The 23,287-nt window shown below is 36.7% G+C and overlaps 2 protein-coding genes across 3 annotated transcripts; both read right to left on the minus strand.

Moving 5' to 3' along the window:
- Positions 1-5,143: 5,143 nt before the first annotated feature.
- Positions 5,144-9,406, minus strand: LOC112188040. Its single transcript, XM_024327056.2, has 5 exons — positions 8,733-9,406; positions 8,570-8,634; positions 6,793-8,466; positions 6,140-6,251; positions 5,144-5,958 (listed from the first exon to the last, which is right to left on the minus strand). Exons 1-5 carry the CDS (start codon positions 8,890-8,892, stop codon positions 5,228-5,230), a joined length of 2,742 nt encoding a protein of 913 aa, XP_024182824.1. The 5' UTR covers positions 8,893-9,406; the 3' UTR covers positions 5,144-5,227.
- Positions 9,407-9,700: 294 nt separating this feature from the next.
- Positions 9,701-15,325, minus strand: LOC112188042. 2 transcript variants are annotated; one of them, XM_024327057.2, is made up of 10 exons: positions 15,038-15,325; positions 14,081-14,176; positions 12,053-12,137; positions 11,386-11,507; positions 11,185-11,209; positions 11,010-11,093; positions 10,873-10,902; positions 10,680-10,785; positions 10,444-10,508; positions 9,701-10,035 (listed from the first exon to the last, which is right to left on the minus strand). In XM_024327057.2, exons 1-9 carry the CDS (start codon positions 15,125-15,127, stop codon positions 10,445-10,447), a joined length of 702 nt encoding a protein of 233 aa, XP_024182825.1. In that variant the 5' UTR covers positions 15,128-15,325; the 3' UTR covers positions 9,701-10,035; position 10,444. The 2 variants fall into 2 exon arrangements, with proteins under 2 accessions (XP_024182825.1, XP_024182826.1); XM_024327058.2 differs by lacking the exon at positions 10,873-10,902.
- Between the last annotated feature and the right edge of the window lie 7,962 nt (positions 15,326-23,287).

The following is a 23,287-nucleotide window of genomic DNA, read 5'->3' on the forward strand; positions in this document are numbered from 1 at the left end:
CACCATTTACTCCTTTGGAGGAGCGGTATGCGGGCGAGTGGCAGCCCTCTTGCTGGTTTCAGCCTCCGGAGGAGGGTTCTCATGGTGTGATACAGTAGCGTCCTTGCGAGGAAACCCAGGAGGATAACTCTGCAAGTTATTGACTTCCTGAGCAAGCTTGTTTATTGCAGTGTGACAGCGGATCAAAGAGCAGTTCATCTCAGAGATGTAATCGATCATGCAATTGACTCTCCAATCTGTCACCATAATACCATCGCGGAGAGAGGAGCGCAAATCATCAATCGAATCCGACAAGCTTTCCAGGGTGGCCATAGGGCGAGGAGCACGAGCAGCTGGTGAGGAAGAAGACTCTCCGGGATGCAGTCTGGGAGAGCGACGAGGCAGAGGAGGGGGACTGCGGGTACGCTCACGGATAGGACGATGGTCCCATGGACGAGTAAGCCCAGCTCTAGTGGCCGCTTGACGACCTTCTTCTTCCAAAGAGAGAACACGGCGTTGATTGACGCCCCTGCGAGGGGTAACCTTGGTTCGAGCCATGAGGAAGTAGAAGGAATTTGAAACTGCACGTTTAGACAAACCTTAGTAAAATCTGGAGGAGACAAAAAAGGATGTATATATGAAGCACAAAATAGGGTAGAAATCTCAACAAGCACAGGGTTTTAACAAAGCTTCTCCGGGAAGGAGAAGAGTTATGACAGTTCACGGCCCAAGAAACACGTATGCACATGAAAAACTCCCCCACGAGTAAATATTCCTTTCTTTTCCGTGATTTACGGCAATTAGGTCTGCTTTCGGCTGTAGCTTGTCTGTCACAACTCCTCGAGAACCGTTTGGTTCCCCCACGCGTCCTTTCTTTTCCTTAATTTACGGCAATCATACCTGCTTTCGGCTGTAGCTTATCTGTCACAGCTCCTCGAGATCAGTTTGGTTCCCCCACGTGTCCTTCACGAGCCAACAGCTTTTCCGTATTTTCGGGTGACTTTAATCCAACGCGTAGATTTAATCTCAGAGATCGTCGATCCAACGGTGGAGATCTGCTCACTCGTTCTATAAATAGGTGCATTCTGAGCGACTGTTCACTCCAAAAGAAAATTCTTACGAGTTCCACAGCCTTTCTCTCTCAACCCTTCAGCCTTTCTTTCGAAACTCAAATCCTTTCTTCATCAACATGGAACCACGAACTCTGCAACTAATGGAGTTACAAACCCAGCAACAAATGGAATTACAAGCCCAGCAACCAACCGAGGAGGGAGGAAGCATCCAAGCAGCAGGGAGTAGTAACCGGTGGGCTCCCACACCGCCTCAACTAAGAATCCTCAAGGGCCTTTACTATGATAAGGGTTTTAAGTACCCAACTCCAGAGCAGATTCAAGAGATCTGCCTTCATCTGAAACAGTATGGGCAGATCGAGGACAAGAACGTCTTCTTTTGGTTCCAGAACCTCAAGGCTCGTGAGAGGCAGAAGTTGAAGGAATTTCGGAACGTTCCGGTTGGTGGATCTCTCGATCTCAATTTTGGATCCACTAGTTCTACTGATGATGGTAGATCCATTGATCTAAACTTTGGGTCACGTGTCGGCTATGGTGTTGATGGATCGATCATGGAACAACGAGGAGAATATCACCAGGAGATTGAAACCCTTCCACTATTCCCCATGCATGGTGAGGACATCTTGGGCAACATGAAGACTACTTCCGAGGGAGGTGGCGGTTATGGCGGTGGCTCTCACATTTCCCTTGAGCTCAGTCTCAACTCCTACAGAGATGCAGACATGGCTTAGTATTATTATTATTATTATTATTTTTTTTTTATTTTTTTTTTTTTTTTGTAAATAGCTGAATTTAATAAGACTGAATGAATGCAAATTTTTTTTTTTTTTATAATTTTTTTAATATATAGGACTCAAAAATAAAAGACAAATATATATATAGGACTCAAAAATAAAAGACAAATATATTTATAGGACTCAAAAATAAAAGACAAATATATTTATAGGACTAAAAATGAAAGACAAATATATAAATCTCTTCCCCCACACTTAAATATTGCATTATCTTCAATGTAATCAATTAAAAGCATGCAATGAAATAAGTAAGCATAGATAGAAGACATTTACGAAAACAAATCCTAAAATAAAAACAATAGAGAAAAATTGAAAAATAAAAAGAAATAGGGAAAGAGAAAGCAAATCTGATTATATTCTGAATTGGGTTGCCTCCCAAGTAGCGCTTGTATTTTACGTCTTGCAGCCAGACGGTACCTACATTAAATAAAGTTAGTAACTATAATTAACAAAGAAATACAAAATAAAAACAAGTATAACTATTAATTACAAACTACAAGTATAATTAACAAGTATATTGTACATGAGACACAAGTTAAGTATACAAGTGAGTATAAAACGTGAAAAGTATTTTTACAAGTTTAAAGTGTGAAACAACAAAATAATTTACACGTATAGAGTATTCACAAGTATTTCTTTTATTATAAACATTATTGATATCGAATCAAATTCCAAGCGGTAAATCAAGTGGACGTGCGGCCCAAGTATAGTCGCCTAGACACAAACTCCCTTTCAAATCGTTTGGGCAACCTTACTGAAATGGCCAGGTGGGGGAGGACGAACACGAGAGGAAAAATCCATTTTGTCATGAGCTACTCCCACATAGTGGTTTAGGCCCATTTGCAAGCACTTCTGGATCCAAAAACCCGTCATGAACGTTGTCCCCTTCCTAGACACCATTCCACATAGGCTATACTTACTAAGATGAAAAAGTTCATAAGTGTGAAGACAGTTCAACAAGTGTTAATAAAGGCCGCCCTCAACCTTAAGGGACCTGAGCTAGGTACCAATAAGGGGTTTAGGCCAATATTAACAAAAGAGACTTCACCTATTCCTCTCAATTTATAACCTACAATTAAAATTCGTGTTCAATAATATAAATAATATCCTAGTTAATTTAAACTAAGTTTCAAACAATTTATAAACAACAAATATATACAATAAATGACACAATTTAACAAGTGATTTTTCAATCCCCGGCAACGGCGCCAAATATTGACGCGCTCGAAGCAAGCGCATAATTTAACCCTGAAATATCGTTAGTAGTATAAGCAAATAGGGATCGTTCTATTCCGGGGATTGAGGGTACACCTGTAATTGTGTAACAAATAAAGAAAAGTATTATTTACAGAAATAAAATAAAGAATATAAATATATACAATTGTATAAACAAATAAAGAATTAAAATAATAAAGTATTATTTACAAAAATAAAATAAAGAATAAATATATACAAGTAAACACAAATAAGGAGGGGATTAGGATTCTTAAAATTAAAATTAAAATAAATAAAATAAAGAAAACGTAAAAACATATATACAAGGTTGGAATGCAAGGAACAAAGATCAAAATCAATTCCATGTAATCAAATTCGATTCAAACCCTATAATTGTTCTTCCAAGTCATGAGAGAGGAGTTGATCATGTGAAACATTCGAAAGCAAATGATTTCCCATATTTTACTTTTCAATGCTAATTAACCTAAGCGAAAGCACCTAGATTAATCCTATCAAACATGCAATCAAGCCCTAGAAAGCTAGTCAATCATGACATGTTCAACGCATTAGACATAGAGAAAGGCTATCAACTCAAGTGTACAACTTAGTTATGGAAAAGTCCACCTAATTGCAATCCTCTTCAATTAAATTCGATTCTTGTCCAGAACCTTTACTACTTTTGATTCAAGTTACACAAAACGAAAAGTCGATTTCATGTTCTTAAACCTAGCACCAATTACATGCAAATCCTATAAGTGTCGACCCAAATAAGATAAACATATAAAAGTTTTCTGTAAAGCAAATTTAATCGAACAAACTCACATAAGCAACTTAGAATCACAATTATAGAATTCGAAAACTTTATTTAAACATAGAAATTGGGCTTAAACTTTGCCCTAAACATTATTGTTAACTAGAATTCATAGTTTTACAAAATCAAACAAAGAAAACAAAATATCATTACAAGGAAAAAGAATGAATTACACCGTGAGGGGAGATGGAGATGGAGAGCTTGAACGTTGGAATCTTGAATCTTGGAAGCAAGTCTTCAAGGTGGACGATGGAGGCTATGTCCTCACGGCTTCTTCTTCTTCTTCTCTTTACTTGAAAATGCAAAACTAAGAACTAGAGAATTGAAAAGGAAAATGGAAAGGAAATGGAGAGACAAAGAAGATGAGATGGATGAAGGAATATGTTTTGGAATGAGAGGAGAAGGTGTTTATATAGGGAAGAAAAAGAAGAGTGAAATGATGAGTGGAAGAAAAATAATGAAAGTGGAGTATGTTAGTGTGAGTAATGATGGAGAAAACATGATGATTACACCCTAAAACATGGAATGTTTTTGGGTGATGATGATGGTGGATTAGTGTGAGAAATGATGGAGAAAACATGATGATTACACCCTAAAACATGGAATGTTTTTGGGTGATGATGATGGTGGATTAGTGTGAGAAATGATGGAGAAAACATGATGATTACACCCTAAAAGATGGAATATTTTTGGGTGATGATGATGATGGATTTCCTACTCATTTACTTCAATTTTATCTCCACCATTTGTAGGTAAGTGTGGACATAATGCTCATTTCACCATCATTTACTCCAATGTACCTAAGAAAATAGAAATTGAGTTAAAAATCGATTCGTTAAGGAATTAACTAAGCAAAATGTGAGGAATTAACTATTAAAATATCACATTAAAATGCTCCTATCAAAGGCCCGCGAGGCCCGCATTAAATGGATGGGCTTGGATCCTTCAATTTATAATAAAGCCCGACCCGGCCCGGCCCGCTACTATTTTAAAATGGAGTAAGGCCCGGCCTGTTGATGAGGCCTAGCTAGGTAGCTTGTGTCGGTTGATATAATGCATGTCAAAGGTAGGGCCTACCATGTCACGTGGACCATCTATGAGAACGTTGCTCAAGTGTCCTAACACTGTTGGTGAAAGAAAAAAAAAATCCCTATGACTACAAATGAATGGCTTAACTAAGTGAATTTGAAATTTTTTTTTTCCTAAATGTTTGCAGGACAAAAAGAGAATTTAGGGTGAACAAAAAATTTAGTAGGGTGACAATAAACGCATTCTAATATAACCTCACATTGTATTGCATTTCCATAATTTAAGGCAAGGCAAAATCATTTTGCATAGTTTTCGGACAATATACTACATCAAAGGGAGCCAATGCTGCACTCCCACAGGTCTATCGCAATCTCATTGACCAAAGTTTGAAAAATGTCTCCGTCAATTTCAGATCCAGCCTCAAAAGCCTCGATGTCAAACTCTGTCCATTTTCTGAACGAATGACTCATCTCCCAAGCCACAATCTCATCAGAAATCATTCCAGGCAAGCGTGTCCATTTCTTAATTTCCTCTTCAACCTCTTGAAATATCAATTTCTGGTTCATGCTTAAAGCCAGCTCTTTCCAATATCTGAACCCTGCGTTACAGTACCAGGCATACTTCGAGTCTATATACTCTATAACACAGTCAAAAAATAACCCATCCAGTTGACTGCCCTTTTCGATATCCTCCAAACCACCAAACATATTGAAACTAGTCATCCTGCTACTAGCAATAGTTTCCAGATCACGAAGAAAGGGACTCATGAAAGACCCTTCCATTCCATCCATGTTATGCATGGTTGCATCTCCAAACAATAGTTCAGCATTTAAGATAATTTCACATGCATGAGTCAGCTTCCTTCTTCTCACTCTCTCCCCATCCGCATTGATGCTATGCAATATCCTACATACATTGTTGACAAGAGTAATCATCATCTCTCTACTGGTCTTCTTTCTGCCCCCGGCAGTGGCAGAGCCTGTAAGATCAGCATCATATCCTTGTGCTTGCAAATGATCATCAGGGTAGTCAAGAGAGATAGGGTAGAAGGATCTGCGCCCTGGAATAGCAACACATTTATAATTGCAGACCTATTTTTGAAGTTTGAAAACCACATTTAGAGGATTGTGACAAAATAAAATACACATTTAGACTGTTAAAAGACCACAAAAAATCATGTAGCAGATTATAAAAACGTATCATCCAAATCACATTTTGTTTTGCAATTTCTAGTGTACTACCTGAGCTATCATCCATACTACTAGAAGAGAATGAAGCTTCAAGAACAGACCCAGGGCTCAGATGATCACCATCAAGAGATGTTCCAGCCGACTTCTTTGGCTTCCCTTTGGCCTGAGTAAAACAAAGACTAAACAAGTCAATAGAGAATCATAGGTGGTTTGCCAGAGCACCGTGTGTTTACCCACAAGAATGATCTCAACATTGTGAAAGGACTGAAATGTGCAAGTTAACCAGACAATACTAGAATACTGATATGATGGGGGAAGAAATGTACACATACGCACGGCACATACATATAGAAGAACTAATTTTGCATGGTATGCTAATAGAGCACTAACATCTTAGAATATTTAAGCAGAAACTTTAAGAAGTAAAAGTTATAAATGGAAATAACAGATAAAAACATAAAAGCATTGTTCACCATCACCAATGGATTTAACAACTACATCAGGTCAAGTGTCGATGAATTTCCTCATCATAATTGTGTTTACGATGTATCTTTTCCTAACCATGTTTTCCAAAGAGCAATAGACAAGGAGTACATCTATCAAGCATTCAACTGCAGTTCATAAGACCTCTGCCTGGACAACATGTATACCTGGGTAAGTAAAACATCAAATTGACATCAATATTTTGTCCAAAATAGACATACTGTTAAGATTTTCTGAGAATAACTCGAAATGAGGCCATCGTGAATCATAGCAGTGGATCTCTTGGATGAAGCACCTATCGCCAAGTCATCATCTTCAAGACAAGCTAGCTCCCTCAACTTTTGTTCTAGAAAGAGACCAATAGCATCTCCACTCAATGACAATGGTTTTTGGAAATAGATCTTTCCATCATTGTCCATCCCCGTACCCTCCATTTCTGCCGATATTCCAGTCTTGCTCGTTATAGAGGAATTAAATGTGAATGACATGACATCAGTGTCTGTATTTCCATAAGCTCTGTTACCATCTTGTTTATCAGCTAATTCACTATTAGCACAAGTCTGGCTCATTAAGTCAGCACCATTTCCTAATCCAGTCCCTGCTGGTGCACCAAACTGAGTGTTCCTTTGTATTGTGGTAGTTGAAGTAACAATACCTGTATTTGTAACTCGTCCACTGACATGGATCATCCTCCTCTTTCTTATTGAGGTTCTTAACTGGAATGGGGAATCATCCTTCCCAATAAATGCTTTCCTTTCTCTCTCAAACTTTGAATCTTTCCCTTTGGTAGGCACCATCGGGCAGGTACGATTGCTTAGACTTTGGTTCAAGTCAATGAAGTCTTTGGTCCCTCTAATTGCAGCCGATGAGGCTCTTCTACTATCCAGATTATTTAGTTTATATCTGGGTGGAATTCTTTCCTTCCCTAGTGACATTGGGTGCTGCATCTGATATCTGTGAGGCTTATATGGTTGACTTGACAATTGGCATGAAGCTTGACTTTCAGGAGACGGAGCCTTTCTTTCCTTAAAAGGTTTGCCATGGGTTCTAATGTTCTTTTGACCAGAAACTGATAAAGGTTGGTTTCTTGTTCTCTGAAAGATTGAATCCTTTTCTTGCGCAAAGGAGGATATGGATGGCCTACTTTGTTCTGCTAACAGAGAACAGGAATTAGTAATATTTGAAGGATAGGATGGGAAAACATGTTGTTGTTCCTCCACTCTAGATGTTAAGTCTGGAACATGTAGCAAATTACCACACTCTTTGCAACAGGTCTGCCCCATCGGAGAGTTGCCCTTACCAGTATCATAGTGTGTCTTCTTAGATACGTCTGGTGATTGAGCCAGGGTTGCATCCGCTTGAGGATGATGAAAAGAGCTGATGAGAGCACATTTGGCTCTATTCGTAGACTGCAGCCCGGGATCCAAGATTTTAGTAGCAGCACCAATCAACCGAGAGGTTCGTGAGGCAGTCTTACCGGAGGAGATCTTTGAACTCTTGACTGGAGAAGCAAGCTTCTGGTGCTGATGATGCTTTCTCGATCTTGGCAAAACACTCTTGACTTGAAGTGACTCAGCTCCAAACCTAGTCACTGCTGTTTTATCATAGAGTCCCATTTTCTGAAGCTTTTGAGGCCTTGATTCAGGCTTTGCTTCTCCTTTTTCCAAAAGCTCTTGTCTATCAGAAACATTTTGGTTCTTGATTTTTTCCTTGTGTCGACGACCATCACAAGCATGAGTAACTTGAGTATTGTGAGGCTTCTCATGGGCCGCAGGCATGTATTCAAGACCCATTAGCCTAGCAACCAAACCTGGAGCTCGAAGCTCCTGCTTTTGACCAGAAGCACAAGAATAATTTGAATTTTTCTTCAGGTTCCCACTCTTCTCATCAGCTATCTATATTCAGACACAGAGAGCATGGCCCAAAGGGAAAACAAAGTCAAAAAGATTGAAACCCCCACCAAGCAATGTAGATGAGAAGATAAAGCGTGATGCATACCAAATGAAGCCTAGAAATGGGCATCTTGTCATCTCCAAACTTGTTGAGTAGTTGTTTCGCACGAGCTGATGATACAACAAAAATAGTAGTCTAGTTGTATTCTTTTCTGTCAGATAACAAGTAAAGAAGAAGTTGGAGATGAGGGAATAAAAAATAAACTCACATGGAGGAAGCATTTTCTGGGAGAAGAGCTTTTTCTTGGCGAACCTGCGTTTCCAATCGAAGAGCTGAAAGAAAATACCAACACAACCACCAGGCCTGTGCGTCGGCTTCTCTGGGATGATCAAAGACGACGCCATTTTCCCTGCTGTACTATCATCCATTTTTCTCAAGTAAAATCAAGTTCAAATCTCAATGACCAAAACCCAGTTCGCCATTATCAAAATGCGAGATAGATAGAGAACCCCCCATGATTTTCATTTGAAGCCTTCCGACAAAACTTTTGACGTTGAGGATGGCGAAGGTGAAGGTGAAGATGGCGTTTGTTGCAAACCCCAAGAGATTGAAAAGGCCTTGTGCAGTCTCTTTGAGCAGACTTGCCTTCCTTGCCTTGTCAGAGGGACACTTTTTATTTGTTTGCATAGGAAGCAGAGCAGACCGTGCAACAAGAAGCAAGCACGCTTTGTTGTGGTCACTGACTCACTGGTCGAGACGAGAGAGAGAGAGAGAGAGCACGATGCTCCACAATGAATCAAGAATAAAATATGAGACAAAAGTGACAACAGAAAATCACATGTTGTGGTGCCGTCGGGTCTACGTCGGTCCTCTACTTTCGAGTTTCAAACACAGACACTGCAACAACTTGGTGCTCTTTTTGTCATCAAATTAATAAATAAAAACTTGTTGCTCTTTTTATTTTTATTTTTATTTTTTTAACCTGGAAATACTTTTCATTAAAAGTTACACATTTCTATCTTTTCTATGTCATGTACCGATACATCAAGAAAATTAATTTGATATAGAGATAAATTAGCTGAATGCAGAGATAAACTAACTTGATAGCAAAGTCAAGTTAGTCTACTTACGTATGGAATCCGTATACCTTCCTATCAAATATAGTTTACTTAATTTATTTGTACATTAATGTTAGAGCAGCACAATAAGACGAATTACCCAGCATCATTGACACAGTTTAAAAAACATGCTTAGGCAGTTGGCAACATCAGATTATACTAGAAAATGTTCACAAGTCACAACCAGTTAGCAGCTTACGCACATGAAGTTTGGGCTTCATGAACTTGTTTAATCACCTTTACAGCCTTTTTTTTGTGTACACTACGTTCACCACTACAAAATACTGTACAGGAACTATGACGACAGTTGGGTGAAAAGAATGAAGGATAGCTACAATGTTGCCGAGACAAATCATATTAATTAATATAAATAGATTATAAATCAAAATAATAATAAGTGAGAGCTAGCACACCCTGCAGCCTCAAGAAGATTATCACCCCACATCCTTCAACCTGTGAAATATGAAGACAGTATAAGAGTAATATTAAGGATCTAACATTTTGTTACATCATAGTTATAGAAAATTTCTTAGGAAAAACTCATATTCCATATAGCTTTCCAGGCGCAACGATATTAAGGTTCTCATATGCACAACGATCTTCATTAGGGAGCATATTTGGTACAAAGATTTTATCTCTCTTTACCAGGCGCCACTATCCTCATTTTCTTAATTACCCATTTTATTTTGTATTTACTTAGTAAGTTATGGAAAAGAAATGCTTAATTTTATTAAATACATTTTGTCTATGGTGACTGACTACATTATAACTGAACCTATATAAGTGCTTTACATGCAATCTATATCAACAAACCTCAGCAGACATAGAAGTAAAATTATTTGGATGAAGGAGAACTTGTACCTCAGGACAAGATGACGAGTCCAAGGTACACAGCTCCACACAGAAATATGAAAGATATCAATCCCCTGCAGGGTAGAGAACACCATCATATGTATGTGACAACTTATTCTGAGATTTATCATAAGAGCATAGATCATTAAGCAAATAATTCATTCTTCTGCGTCCATCTCTAAGCAAATACTAGTCTAACATTTTGATTAGGTTACTGTATTATCTAGAGATGCTACAGGGCTCACCATATGACTCCCCATCCAACCCCAGTGCAGGGACAGGGGCAAACTTCCGCAAACTTTTCCGCATCACTGGAGTGGACTCTTCTAGATATTAAATCATCATAAATATCTGCCAAAATAACAGTCATATGATATAAAATCTGCGATCGGCAGTTAAGATGGATCATTTAAATAATAAAAGGTTTGTCGAAAATACCGTAAACTGAAAACAAACTGTTCATCACACCTACAATTTGAAATCAAAATCATGCCACTTTTTTAGATAAATGACAATGATGCAGTAGTCATTAGAATTTTCTCAGAAGGTAAAGGTACCACAAGATAAGAGTATACCAATAAAGAGAATGACATAGCGAAGAATTCGGACTTTCGTAAGTTCTTGCAGAACCCATACTACAGCAAGGAATATGATAAATCCTGAAAGACTCAATTAAAATTATCAGTAATCTAGGGAAGCATGTTGATATATAAAACAAATACTATGTTGCACGAGGGTTATAGTACTCACCAATACAAAGTCCTCGAAGTGTCCACTGTACAAAACGGTAAAGCTTAGAAAGCAGGATTAAAGCAACCAAGATAATTAAGGCTCTGTCAAAGAATATGAGAATGAGCGAAAATAGTACTGTCAGCATGTGATACTAAACATGAGTAGGTATGTAGTTTTTGTATTAATGTGAACAGGAATATCTGTATTCTCAAATCTTACATTTTTTGCCAGAAAAAGCACAACAAGCAGGGCAACGCCGAAACAACCAGCAGCAATTCTAGCAGTAAGGAGATTTGTTGACGCAAGTATCAATGCCATTCCCCAAAATGATGAACCCAGATCTGAATGCAAAAAGAAATTTATAGACTAAAAATACCATTAAAATTCTCATGTTGGATATGATATAGTAGAAAGAATTCAAAAAACGCATGTCTTTAGTCAACAAAATAGTTAATTTGTATATAGGATGATGAAAAATTGCCAACTATAAAGCCTTCATGGTTTTCACATAATGCCTTGGATGCATAAAGTACATAAAGGTGGGCACATTTTAGGAAGTCATTGGAGGTTCATATGCAATGCGAAGCACCAACATGACCAAACAGATAACACATTCTTCAGCCTATCTCAGATCTCAGTGAGATCTTCAACACGTATACACTGAATATGAAATTATGAAGTATCAAGAATTAAACTAGCATATGAATATTAAATATTAGGATGATAAGATGGGACATATACTGAAGAGCAAAAATGTATGCAAATATCCAGTAAGGCACTGATATTATCCTTAAAATTTCCAAAATTGCATTTCAAATCTATTGCACCAATAATTCATGTCCTGTTTTTAAAAGAAGATGCAAGTGTGGGGACAAAGGTATATTACATCCTGCAGGCAAAATCAGCCAATATATACCACCACGTGTTTGCGTCGCCCCACCCTCATTTGCATGAACCTGGATACCCTCAACCTGCAAATTAATTTAAATAAGGAAATCCATGATTTATGATGAAGAAAAATTGCTGTTTGAGAATTGCAAACGAATTCAAGGAATCAATTTGGGAGACGATGTAAATTCTATTTGTGAGTTAGTTTGACTAGGAAGTTAGTTATTGCATTGAATTTTTCTGAGATTTTCAGACAGCCTATGAATCTATACTGAAATATTGACTGGGTCTTTGACTATGAAATTGTAACTCCAAATAAAACTGATTATGAGATATCGAACTTTGTATCTATCATTCAACTTGTTCTTCCTCTTTTCCTCTCTCTTCTGTCTTCCTCCATCTCTTTATGTCTCTCTCTCTCCTATATCTCTCTCGCTACTTCTTTCTATTGATTCCAGATCAACTCCGAAATGGTAAATTTATGTACTTGAATTACCATTATGAAATTGGACCTTTCAACATTCCAGCAAACTCTCTAATTCATTCAGGGAGTTATCAGTACAGGCAACCATTCTCTTAGAAAGATTAAACTTTGACCCAAAAATGAGCTCAAAGAGGTTCAATACATATCCGTACCTTAAGACAGAAAAAATGGTATCATTAGAAGCTGTAAATATGATGCTAAAACCACATCTGTTCTCCTTCTCAATACTATTGAGTCTCCCAACTATTGAGTATTGCTCCATTAACCCCAAACCATCAGCAACATAAGTAGAGAGACAATGGGACAGCAGAAACCCGTATCTGACACAGGTGGTAGCATGCACAGTTACATGTCAGATTGACGGAATTTGGCTTGAAAGAAATTGATACAGTAGCTACAGCTTGCTTAGAAAATAAGTGTAATCTTTGGATGTCCAACTCTAAACCCACTGACACAAAACTAAAATGAAGGCCTTTGGGTCCATAGGTGTCCAGTAAAACAAATTAACTAAAAGTCAATCTAAGAGTTGAAGTCAGGTTCTATTTTGAGTAGGTATGTAGCTGAAGTGTTATGTTTGAGTGTATGGTCTTGGTGCTTTAGTACTTGATGAGACTTTCAGAACTTTAGTGAGTCTTTTAGAATTCTCAAGAGTCTCTCTAGGAGATGTATTGAAAAGCCTACACAGTCCCTCTAGCAAAAGACAATCAAATTTGGAATGGATGGAAGTTAGGTATTGATGAAGCCTTGGTGCCTTGGTATATCCCTTACTTGTCTTCTCTCTTCTTTCAACATTCTTCTCCATTCTCTGCTATCTCTGAAAAGCTGTTTTTATTTTCTAATTCTCACACCATTCCTGTGGTCTTATTCCCAACACAACTAAAATTCCTAGGGTCTTAGCCCTACATCAGTAAATTAATGTCCTTATTTCTGAGTGCCATTAATGATAAATAGTGAAAATTTGTAAGAGGATTAAGAATCATTTCTAGTAACTCTAAAGGAATGGTTGCATATATCTGAGTTAGCCACCCACGCCAGTTGTTCTATACATGGACACAAGAAGTGGTACATTGAACCACAAAAGAAATTCCTGAAGAAAATAGAGGCCAGGCTAGAGAGGCAGAAAAGATACTGATCTTTATTTTCCTCGTCGAAATTGTCTGTTTGACTTTTTATACAAAACTATGCATATATTGAAAACAACATTAACCTAATAGTAAGGAAACTTGATGTAGAAGATTAATTTCTCAGAAAATAAAGAGAGAGGCGATGTCTTTGATTCTAATCAGAGGAATAATAAATACCAGCAAATTATTTGCCTTAACTAGGATGCTGGGAGTATAGTGTGATATGAGTTCAGAATCCTTATTAGCTTGACAACAGTCCTTAATTTGTGTAATTGTGTTATCAGTTGTTGCAAAATTTCAAGCGGTGTCTTATAAATTAGAAGAACTGTGTAGGAGCCACAGTTTCAACTATCAAGATTTAAGCACCAAAAACAATTATAAAAAATAAATAAATAATAAAACAGGTGTTTCTTCTTACCTTGCCACATGTGAGTATACAAGCAATTGCATGGCTTGCTTCATGAAGGAAAACTGTAATGAGCTTAAAAGGCGTGAGTAGTATTGTCCTCCATAGCTTTAACAATCATAACAAACATTCAGAACATGGATCAAGTAAATGGTAGACCATTAATGAGAATATAGAACAACAATATAAAATAAGATCTAAAATTTGATCTGAAAGATACATAGAAATTCAAACTCCAGCCCAGTAACTGAACAATGCCTTCTCCAAGTCAAGTAATACTAACTAACTGAATTAACCTTTTGTCATTCTGCTATTTGTACGTTGCTCCTCTTATTCCTTAAATCTCTTCTCACAGACTGAAAAAGCACCAACAGCTTTTCCTAATACTCAAAATGTGTACTTATCCTACACAGTCAATAGTTACACAGCACCAAAGGATCTAGGTTTTCTGTTTTCATCTTGGCCTCGTTGCCAATCCCTCTTTTTCAGATATTATTTCTAGTATCAAAGTTGAAACATGATTGCTAAAATCGAAACAGGAAAATTTTCTCAGAAGGGTCATTTCCAATTCCAAGTATTTTGGAATGGCAGCACAAACAAAAATAAAAATAAAGAGCAGCCTTGAAAGTTATCCTCAAAAACAACTTGAACGTGGTATGGTGAGAGCAATGACGCTATCAAACCGTTTTCCTATGGCAGCAGAGAGCTTCATTGTTTATAAGTTAATTCTCCAACAGCAATCAACTATAAAGAAAACACCCATTAAGCACAAAAACAATAGATATGGGCTATGCATTTCAACTCTGTTGGCTCAAAAGACCATCAAAAACACTAATCTGGCAAAGTCAACTCCATCAAGCAAACTGAACATGTAAAACGCTTAAATTTGATCTCGTGTTTTGTTTATCGTGAAATCAACAAGAAAGTAGAGAAAGCAAAATCAACAAGAAAGTAGAGAGAAAGCAATACCGCTAGGATCACCACGGTATAGACTCCAATAGTCGCTAAGAACATGACCTGGTCATGCTTGCAACAACTCTTCAGCTCCCAATTCGGCATTGTCTGTGCTATGATGCAAACTAACGTAAACACATTCAAAGACGCAGATAAGAGATGGATCGGGGTCGAGTATACTTGAGGAAATTGCAACAGAGACAGAAAAGTGGTTGATCTTTTCTTCTCCGCAAAGACTATTTTTTACCCTTTCGACCGGTCTTTCTGTTTTTTCTTCTTCTTGTTTCTTCTTTCTTTTTTTTGCCTTTCTTTTCAAAAAGGTCTTTCTTTAATCCTTTCCTTTTGGAGGAGAGAAAATTAGATACAGATGTAGAAAGATGATTAGGAGAGAAAAAAAAAATTATATATCTATACTATTATTAAGAGAAGAGGCTTTGTTAGTCAAAATTAAAAATTTTGACAGATTTATCCTTAAAATATTAAAAAACTTTGAGAATAAATTAACTCATAAAGATAAATATGACAATTAAAAAGTAGATTTTTATTAAGAAAATTAAAAATAAATTATCCCACTATTTTCTCTCTGCAGTAACTATTTTTATTTTCTCAAATAAAAAACAATTACACATATAGAGCATGTATGAAGAAGGCTAGTATATATGGGATAATCATTCATCAATCAATTAATGAATATAATATAGTAAAAACTTAAAAGAGTGGTGGAGCTGTGCAATTGTTTAGGTTGTGGATAATTGGTAAATGGACCAAAACTGTTCAACCTTTTTCTTTTGTTTTTTTGTCCTTTTTGTCAGAATGGTCAAACAGCAAGTAGTTTTTATCGAAACTCACTTGTGACGTATTCTTTCACCACTCCTAAGAACAAGTTCACCCGTAGTCAAGAAAAATCGATTTTTACTGTTCACTTGTGACCAATCAAGTTACTGTTCACTGCCACTGGACATGGGTTTCCACCCTTTTTTGTTTCTCGACCAGTCAATACTGTTCACGTTTCACTGTTCATCAATTTTTACTGTTCATTTTTCATTGTTAATTTTATTGTTCACTTCATTGAATTTTTATTCTTTTATTTTTAATTTGGTTTGTATTAATTCCATTACCGTCGGATCCACCCATTTAATTGAAAACAACGGCCCAGATCAAAGGACCACCTCTTGTCGCTAGTCGACAAACGAATGCTTTGCACGCGGTCAGCAAATGCGGTGATCCCTGATTCGTGCGTGCCCACAACGCATCCTCTACTCCGCGTGTTTCTCTGCTTGTTTGCTTCAGGCGTCAGCCACGTTGATGAAGGGCCGAGCTGGCAGCTGGGCAACAATTAGTCACGGGCTTGCCTTTTATTTGGGCTACGGTCATCAAAAGCCAAAACTTGGCTGGTCAAAACCATACAGATGGAGGACAGTTTTTGCAATTGCCCGGTCAACACCTCACTAATCCCATGTGGTGCCCGGTCAAAACCATACCGGTGCACTTGCTCTAATAGCCACATGCACACGATTGGTCAAACAGCAAGTAGTTTTTATCGAAACTCACTTGTGACGTATTCTCTCACCACTCCTAATAGCCGCACGCACACGATTATCGGCTTAGGGTTTTCTTTGTCGAGATTCCTCTCGTTCGGTGGCATTTCGGCATCAGCATTGGCTTTGCCTCGCCGATGTTGTGATGCTACCGAACGGGTGATGTTGGTCTATGGCTCTTTTGACCTCTGGATTAGCTGTGCTTAGGGCTCAATAGTGGCGGTCGACATAGATTTGGCTGAACCTTCTTTGCAGCTTAAGTGACCGTAGGCACCGACTCAAGGAAGGCGTGATATGCTCAAAGTGAGTGTCAATTTAAACCCTGCATTAGATTGTAGTATAGAATAAGTAGGGTCTTGTTCTAAGTTGGGGATTGGGGTATAATTCCTGTCAAAAACGTCAAACAAATTAGTATTATTTACAAACTAATAAAACAAAGTATAAGTATATACGAAAATTACAAGATAAGGGGATTTATAAAAGTTTGTATCCTAATCTAATTAAACTAACTACAATGATCAATCAATCCATGAATCAAGAAGAGATAAAAGGGACGGCAAAGATGCATGATGTAGTCAACCACTATTAACACGAAAATAGAACACCAAATAATAATTTACAAATCAAAATATGCAATTGGAAGAAATCAATCAAAAACAGAGATGAACGCATACAAAGTCCTTATTACTTCCCTTAATTAGATTAACTAGATGAACGCACCATAATTAACCCTATCAATCATGAAAAGCTAGTGAATTCCCTAACAAAACACAATCAATGCATTAAGAACATGTGGAAGTTTGATTAATCTAAGAAGAACACACAAGTTAGAACGTTAATCAAGCATGCAAATCTCTTTGTTGTTTTACCTAAGGAACTATAGGCTTTCCAATTATCAATTAAGACCTAGAACGCTAGCATATCTTAATTTGGAATCAGATATATGCAAACCCTAATTGTTTCGAACCAACTAAGATAAACACATAAAAGGTGGGATTGATAAACACATAAAAGTAGCACACAATTTAACCCTGTAAAATGTCATCGTTAGTATATGGTAAATAGGGATCGTTCTAGCAGGGAATTGAGGGTACACATGTAATTGCATAAACAAATAAGAGAAATAATATAAATATGAAGTATTATTTACAAAAATAAAACAAAGAATAAAAATATATACAAATAAACACAAATAGGGGGTTTTAGATTTTTAAATTAAGAAAATTAAAAGAAACAAAAATAAAAATGTAAAATACATATACAAGGAGTGAAACGTAAGGAATAAAGATCAAAACCACAATAATATGCATGAAATCCAATTACAATTCCTATAGTTGATTTTCTATGTCATGAGAAAGAAGTTGACCATGTGAAACGTTAATAAGCAAACGATTTCCCATATTTTACTTTCCTTGAATATTTAATCTAAGTGAAAGCACCTAAATTAAACCTATTGAACATGCAATCATAGTCTAGAAAGCTAGCTACTCAATAACACATTCAATGCATGAAGAACAAAGAAAGGATGTCAACCAAAGTTGATAGGAGCATTTTAATGCGACGTTTTAATTGTTATTTCCTCATATTTACTTAGTTATTTCCTTAAATTAATCCTTCTTGTTTAGGAAAGTTACTATTTTTAGGAAGTTTCTATTTTTAGTAATAGTTTCTATTTTCAGGTCCTATGGAGCAAACAAGCTGAAATGAGCCCAAAAAGAGAGAAAAGCTAGGGAACGTTGGAGAGAGCTGAGACAAAGCACAAGGAATGCATAGATGAGCTGAAACGAAGAAATGAAGTTTTCCTGGTCCAGCCAGGAAATCCTGTTTCAACCAGGAAACCAGGAAACCATGTTCAGAAGAGGAAACTTTGTCAAAACAAGACTCCTAAGCCAACCGGGAAGTATGGTCGAAATAATGAAGAAAAATGATGTTGAGAGAAGAGTCCTGGAAGCACTAGAAAACCTGATGGCTTGAAGATGACACATGGAGGCCTAAGAACCTTCTAGGTTAACATGAATTTCGGCGAACTGGTGAAAGCCCAATTGATTTTGGGTTGTTGTATGTAAAAAGAGAGATTTTTGGAAAATAAAATCCCTTATTGTCATGAAAATCAAGAGAGGATCATAAAACATGATGTTGGAGATATTTTTGGGGATGAAATCTTGATTTTGCCTTGGAAAATGATGAAAATAATGGAATATAACGTGAAAATAAAGAGAAAATCAAGGGGAGGACGTTAAAAATAAAGCCATGGAGAGATTTAAGGGAGAAATTGTTCAAAATGTGTCCAGATTCATTGTTTAGGTTCATTCCTAGATATTTGGCTGAAAACTGTGAATAAAATCAGATTAAATCATTGGAAATTCAGCAAATATATATATATATATATATATATATTAAAGGATTATGGACTTATTTTGGAGCTTTTTGATTAGTTGGATGACATAGCAGGGCTGACATAGCACTATTGGATTGGTTGAAGCTGTGTGGAGCAACCAGAGAATTAATTGAAAAATAAAAGAAGATTCATGAAGCTTGGAGAGCTTTTGCCGTTTCCCTATATATACTCCACATCCTTGGACATTTTCTACACAATCTCTCATTTAGAAAATACTCCCATAACGTCATAAGCTCTCTCTCTCTCTCTACTCTCTAGTTTCAAGTTCCGCGTTTTCAAGCAAGGAGAGGAAGAAGAAGAAGGAGCCGTGAAGACCAAACCTCCACCAATCCATCTTGAAGCAGTGAAGATTTGAAGACTTGATTCCAAGATTCAAGTCCAACGTTCAAGCTCTCCATCTCCATCTCCATTCACGGTGTAATTCGTTCTTTTTCCTTGTAACCTTTTGGTTTCCTTGTTTGATTTCGTAGGAACTTGTTTCTAGTTAACAATAACGTTTAGGGCAAAGTTTAAGCCCAATTTCTATGGTTAAATAAAATTTTCGAATTCCATAATTGTGATTCTAAGTTGCTTATGTGAGTTTGTTTGATTGAATTTGCTTGATAGAAATCTTTTATATGTTTATCATATATGGTTCGAAACATCTAGGGTTTATATATAATTAGTGCTAGAGTTAGGTTAACAATTCACCTAATAGTTTTGTAACCCTAAATCAAAAGTAGTAAATGCTTTGGACAAAGTCGAATTCAATTGAAGAGGATTGCAAATAGATGAACTTATTCATACTAGGTTGTGCACTTAAGTTGATAACCTTTCTCTATGCTTCTTGCGTTGAACATGTATTGATTAGCTAGCTTTCTAGACTTTGATTGCATGTTTAATAGGATTGATCTAGGTGCTTTCACATAGATTAATTATTCAAGGAAAGCAAAAAATGGGAAATCATTTGCTTTTTAACGTTTCACATGATCAACTTCTTTCTCATGACTTAGATGATCAATTATAGGATTTGTATATTTTTGTAAATATTATACTTTATATTTATTTTAATTCTTTATTTGTTTTACAATGACATGTGTATCCTCAATCCCAGGATTTGAACGATCCCTATTTACCGTATACTAACGATGATATTTTACAGGGTTAAGTTGGATGCTACTTTTAACATATCAATTTTTTGGCGCCGTTGCCGGGGATTGAAAAATCACTTGTTAAATTGTGAACATTTGTTGTATATATTGTGTTCGAAAATTAGCTTAATTTAATTAGGTTGTTATTTATGTTGTTGAACACGAATTTTAATTGTATGTTGTAAATTGAGAGGAATCGGTGAAGTCGCGTTTGTTAATATTGGCCTAAACCCCTTATTGGTACCTAGGTCAGGTCCCTTAAAGTTGAGGGCGACCTTTATTAACATTCGTTGAATTGTCTTCACACTTATTACCTTTTTCATCTTAGTAAGTATAGCCTATGTGGGATGGTGTCTAGGAAGAGGACAACCTTCATGACAGGTTTTGGATCCAGAAGTGCTTGGTGATGCGGCTGAAATAGCCTCACAATTTAACCCTGGAAAATGTAGTTGTCAATACGGGATAAGCAGGGATCGTTAAGTCCGGGGATTGTAGGGTACACCTACACAAAAATGTCAATTAACAAATAAAAGAATAAAATGGGGCGTTTTGAATTTTGGTTCCTAATCTACTTAAAATAAAAACAAAACAAATAAACCTATATACAAAGATCGACTTCCCTAACCTAGACCAATACCACTCAGTAATTACTAAGTGTAAAAACAGAAAATCCATTTCAACATGCTACAAAAATGTGCCCATCTTTAATGCCTAGATAAGAGCTCAAATGAAAAGCCTCAGCGGATCAATCCACTTATCTGATTCATTCTAATGTAGGCATGGATTGGAAAAGTCTTTACCAAGCCTAATACTACTAATTTTCGAAAACACTCAGCATAATTCTCTTAACTAGTAGTATTATCTAACCATTGAATCAACTCACACGTGCAAATTAACCATTACACATAGAATTTAACACGTAATTTCCAGAATCGTTTAATCATTAAAGCATGATTTTTACCCCTTTTTAGAACTAATTGCTACTTGTTTAACTCAGCGCCTTAACAAATAACAATTACCCTTGGCAAATTAAGCAAACACACAAGAACTCTCACCGTTATCCTAGCATGCAAACTTATGAACCTAACTCTGAAAATTACCTAAACACGTAAAAGGGCACAAGATTGTAACATGCATCATAAAAGAATTCTCAAAATTAACTCAATAATAAACTGAAAATCTCAAAAATATTAATAAAAATATTCTGAAAATTTCATGTCTCCAATTACACAACTCGCAAATTGAAACACACAAAACCGAAACAAAAATTGTAAATAGAGTCATAGTTACACTTTGAAGCTTTCCTCAGCGGCTTAGCAACAAGGTGATGAACTTGTCTCTGCTATGGTGGTGGAGCGTCCTTGACTCAGCGCCTAAGAGCTTCGTAGATTGATGGAAGGATGATGGTCACGGTCTTGTAGGAGATGGAGGTTTGAGGAGTGAATTGGGCATTCTTGGAATGGTTTTTGGCCAGGAAGTGATAGGCAATGAATTATCTTGGCTAAGGAAGTGATCTTGGCTAGGAATTGATGAAAATTCTATTCTGGACGTTGCCTATTTATAGGGGAGCATTGGTTGGCTTTTGTCGATCATACCCTTCATCATTGGACGGATGGGATTGCATCATAATTCCTTTAATTTCCCAACTGAAACATCTCCTTTATGGCCTTAACTCCTCTCATAATGGGGCAATTCCTTTAATTTCCAAGCTGAAACGTCTTTCTCTTATTTATTTTCCAGTTGAAACATCTTTCTCTTTTATTCCTCAAATAAAAAAGTCTTTCTCCTTTATTCCCCAACTGAAAACATCTTTTTCCTTTATTTCCCTTCTTCATTGCTTGGTCAAATATCTTAATGCTTTATTTTATGACTCCATCATTGCTGTTTCCAAGAGTTCCACCAGGCAAGGTTTCCTACAACAAGCAGGAGAATATCAGAATTTTCTAGAGAAAATAAAGGGAATTAAAATGTAAAGACCGCAAAAACAGTCGATAGTTAGGAATCCTGATCCAGCTAGGATTTTTCATGAATTTTACTTTTTCCGCCTATTTCACTCCAAACACTCAACAAGACTCTCAAAATGACTTAATGACTCAAAACACTAAACTAAGGGGAAAATAAGGCTAAAATGAGGCACATAATCAATAATATCGTCACACTTTTTGCTCCTATCAACTACCCCACACTTAGCTTTTGCTAGTCCCTTAGCAAAACAAAAATACAAAACAAAACAAAGACTTGACAAAAAAACAAGTAAATGACTCTACTTCCCCTAACTGTTGTCTTAGAGACTCCAAACTCATGGCTTTCACGTTAAATACTTAATCAAAATTGCATAGATCCATGGTTAATAAACTTGTGACATTCATATGACTAAGCAAGATATGGAGAACTTAAGTTATATAGTGAATGATAGCATGTTTCGAACAAGTCCAATCCAAACTCACAGGACATACTCTCGATTTTTCTCTCAGAAATGACTATGCTTAAAAGCTTCACTCTCAAGTATATGCGAGAGAATAAATTGTAAGGCAACAAACAGCTTGCATATTTCATCAATAAACGCATTCTGTGAAGAATTATTAAAGACCTCAAGAAAGGACTAAGTGCACAAATGGACCTAAACCATAAGCTCGACTGCGTAACTAACTCCACTAACCAAAGGCTGCCCATCTCAAGGATCAAGTAAGCACTTAAAACAGGTTGTAATGGGGCTAAGCTAGGGTTTTCGAAATGAAGATTAAGGATACAAAAATCCTAAGGACCTAGCAGAGCATATAAGGACCACCTTATGCCATCATTTTTGTAGACCAAATATCATTGTTTTGGGCTAAACCTTCACTCTAACCAACATGGGAATGGACACAGGCATAATTTTCAACTTTGAGCCTTCTACAAATTTGAAAGTCTAAAACCACACTTCAACAATTTCCCAAGAGTTTTCTTTTCAATTTTTCTTCTATTTTGCCGCTTTTCTTTCTTTCTTTTTCATTTTCATTTTCTTTCTCTTTTTTTACGGCAATTTTTTTTTCTTTCTCTTCTTTTTTTTCTTGGATTTTCCCCACCCCACACTTGTCTTTCATCGTCACCCCTACATACTATGTCATGCTCTACTAAGTCCCTAAGACAAGGGTAGAGACTAAGCTCATGGTAGAGTAGTGAGGGTGATGAAACAAAGGTTTTCAACGTAGGCTCAAAG

The sequence above is a fragment of the Rosa chinensis genome, chromosome 2 (assembly GCF_002994745.2).
Source record: "Rosa chinensis cultivar Old Blush chromosome 2, RchiOBHm-V2, whole genome shotgun sequence".
NCBI classification, from domain to species: domain Eukaryota; kingdom Viridiplantae; phylum Streptophyta; class Magnoliopsida; order Rosales; family Rosaceae; genus Rosa; species Rosa chinensis.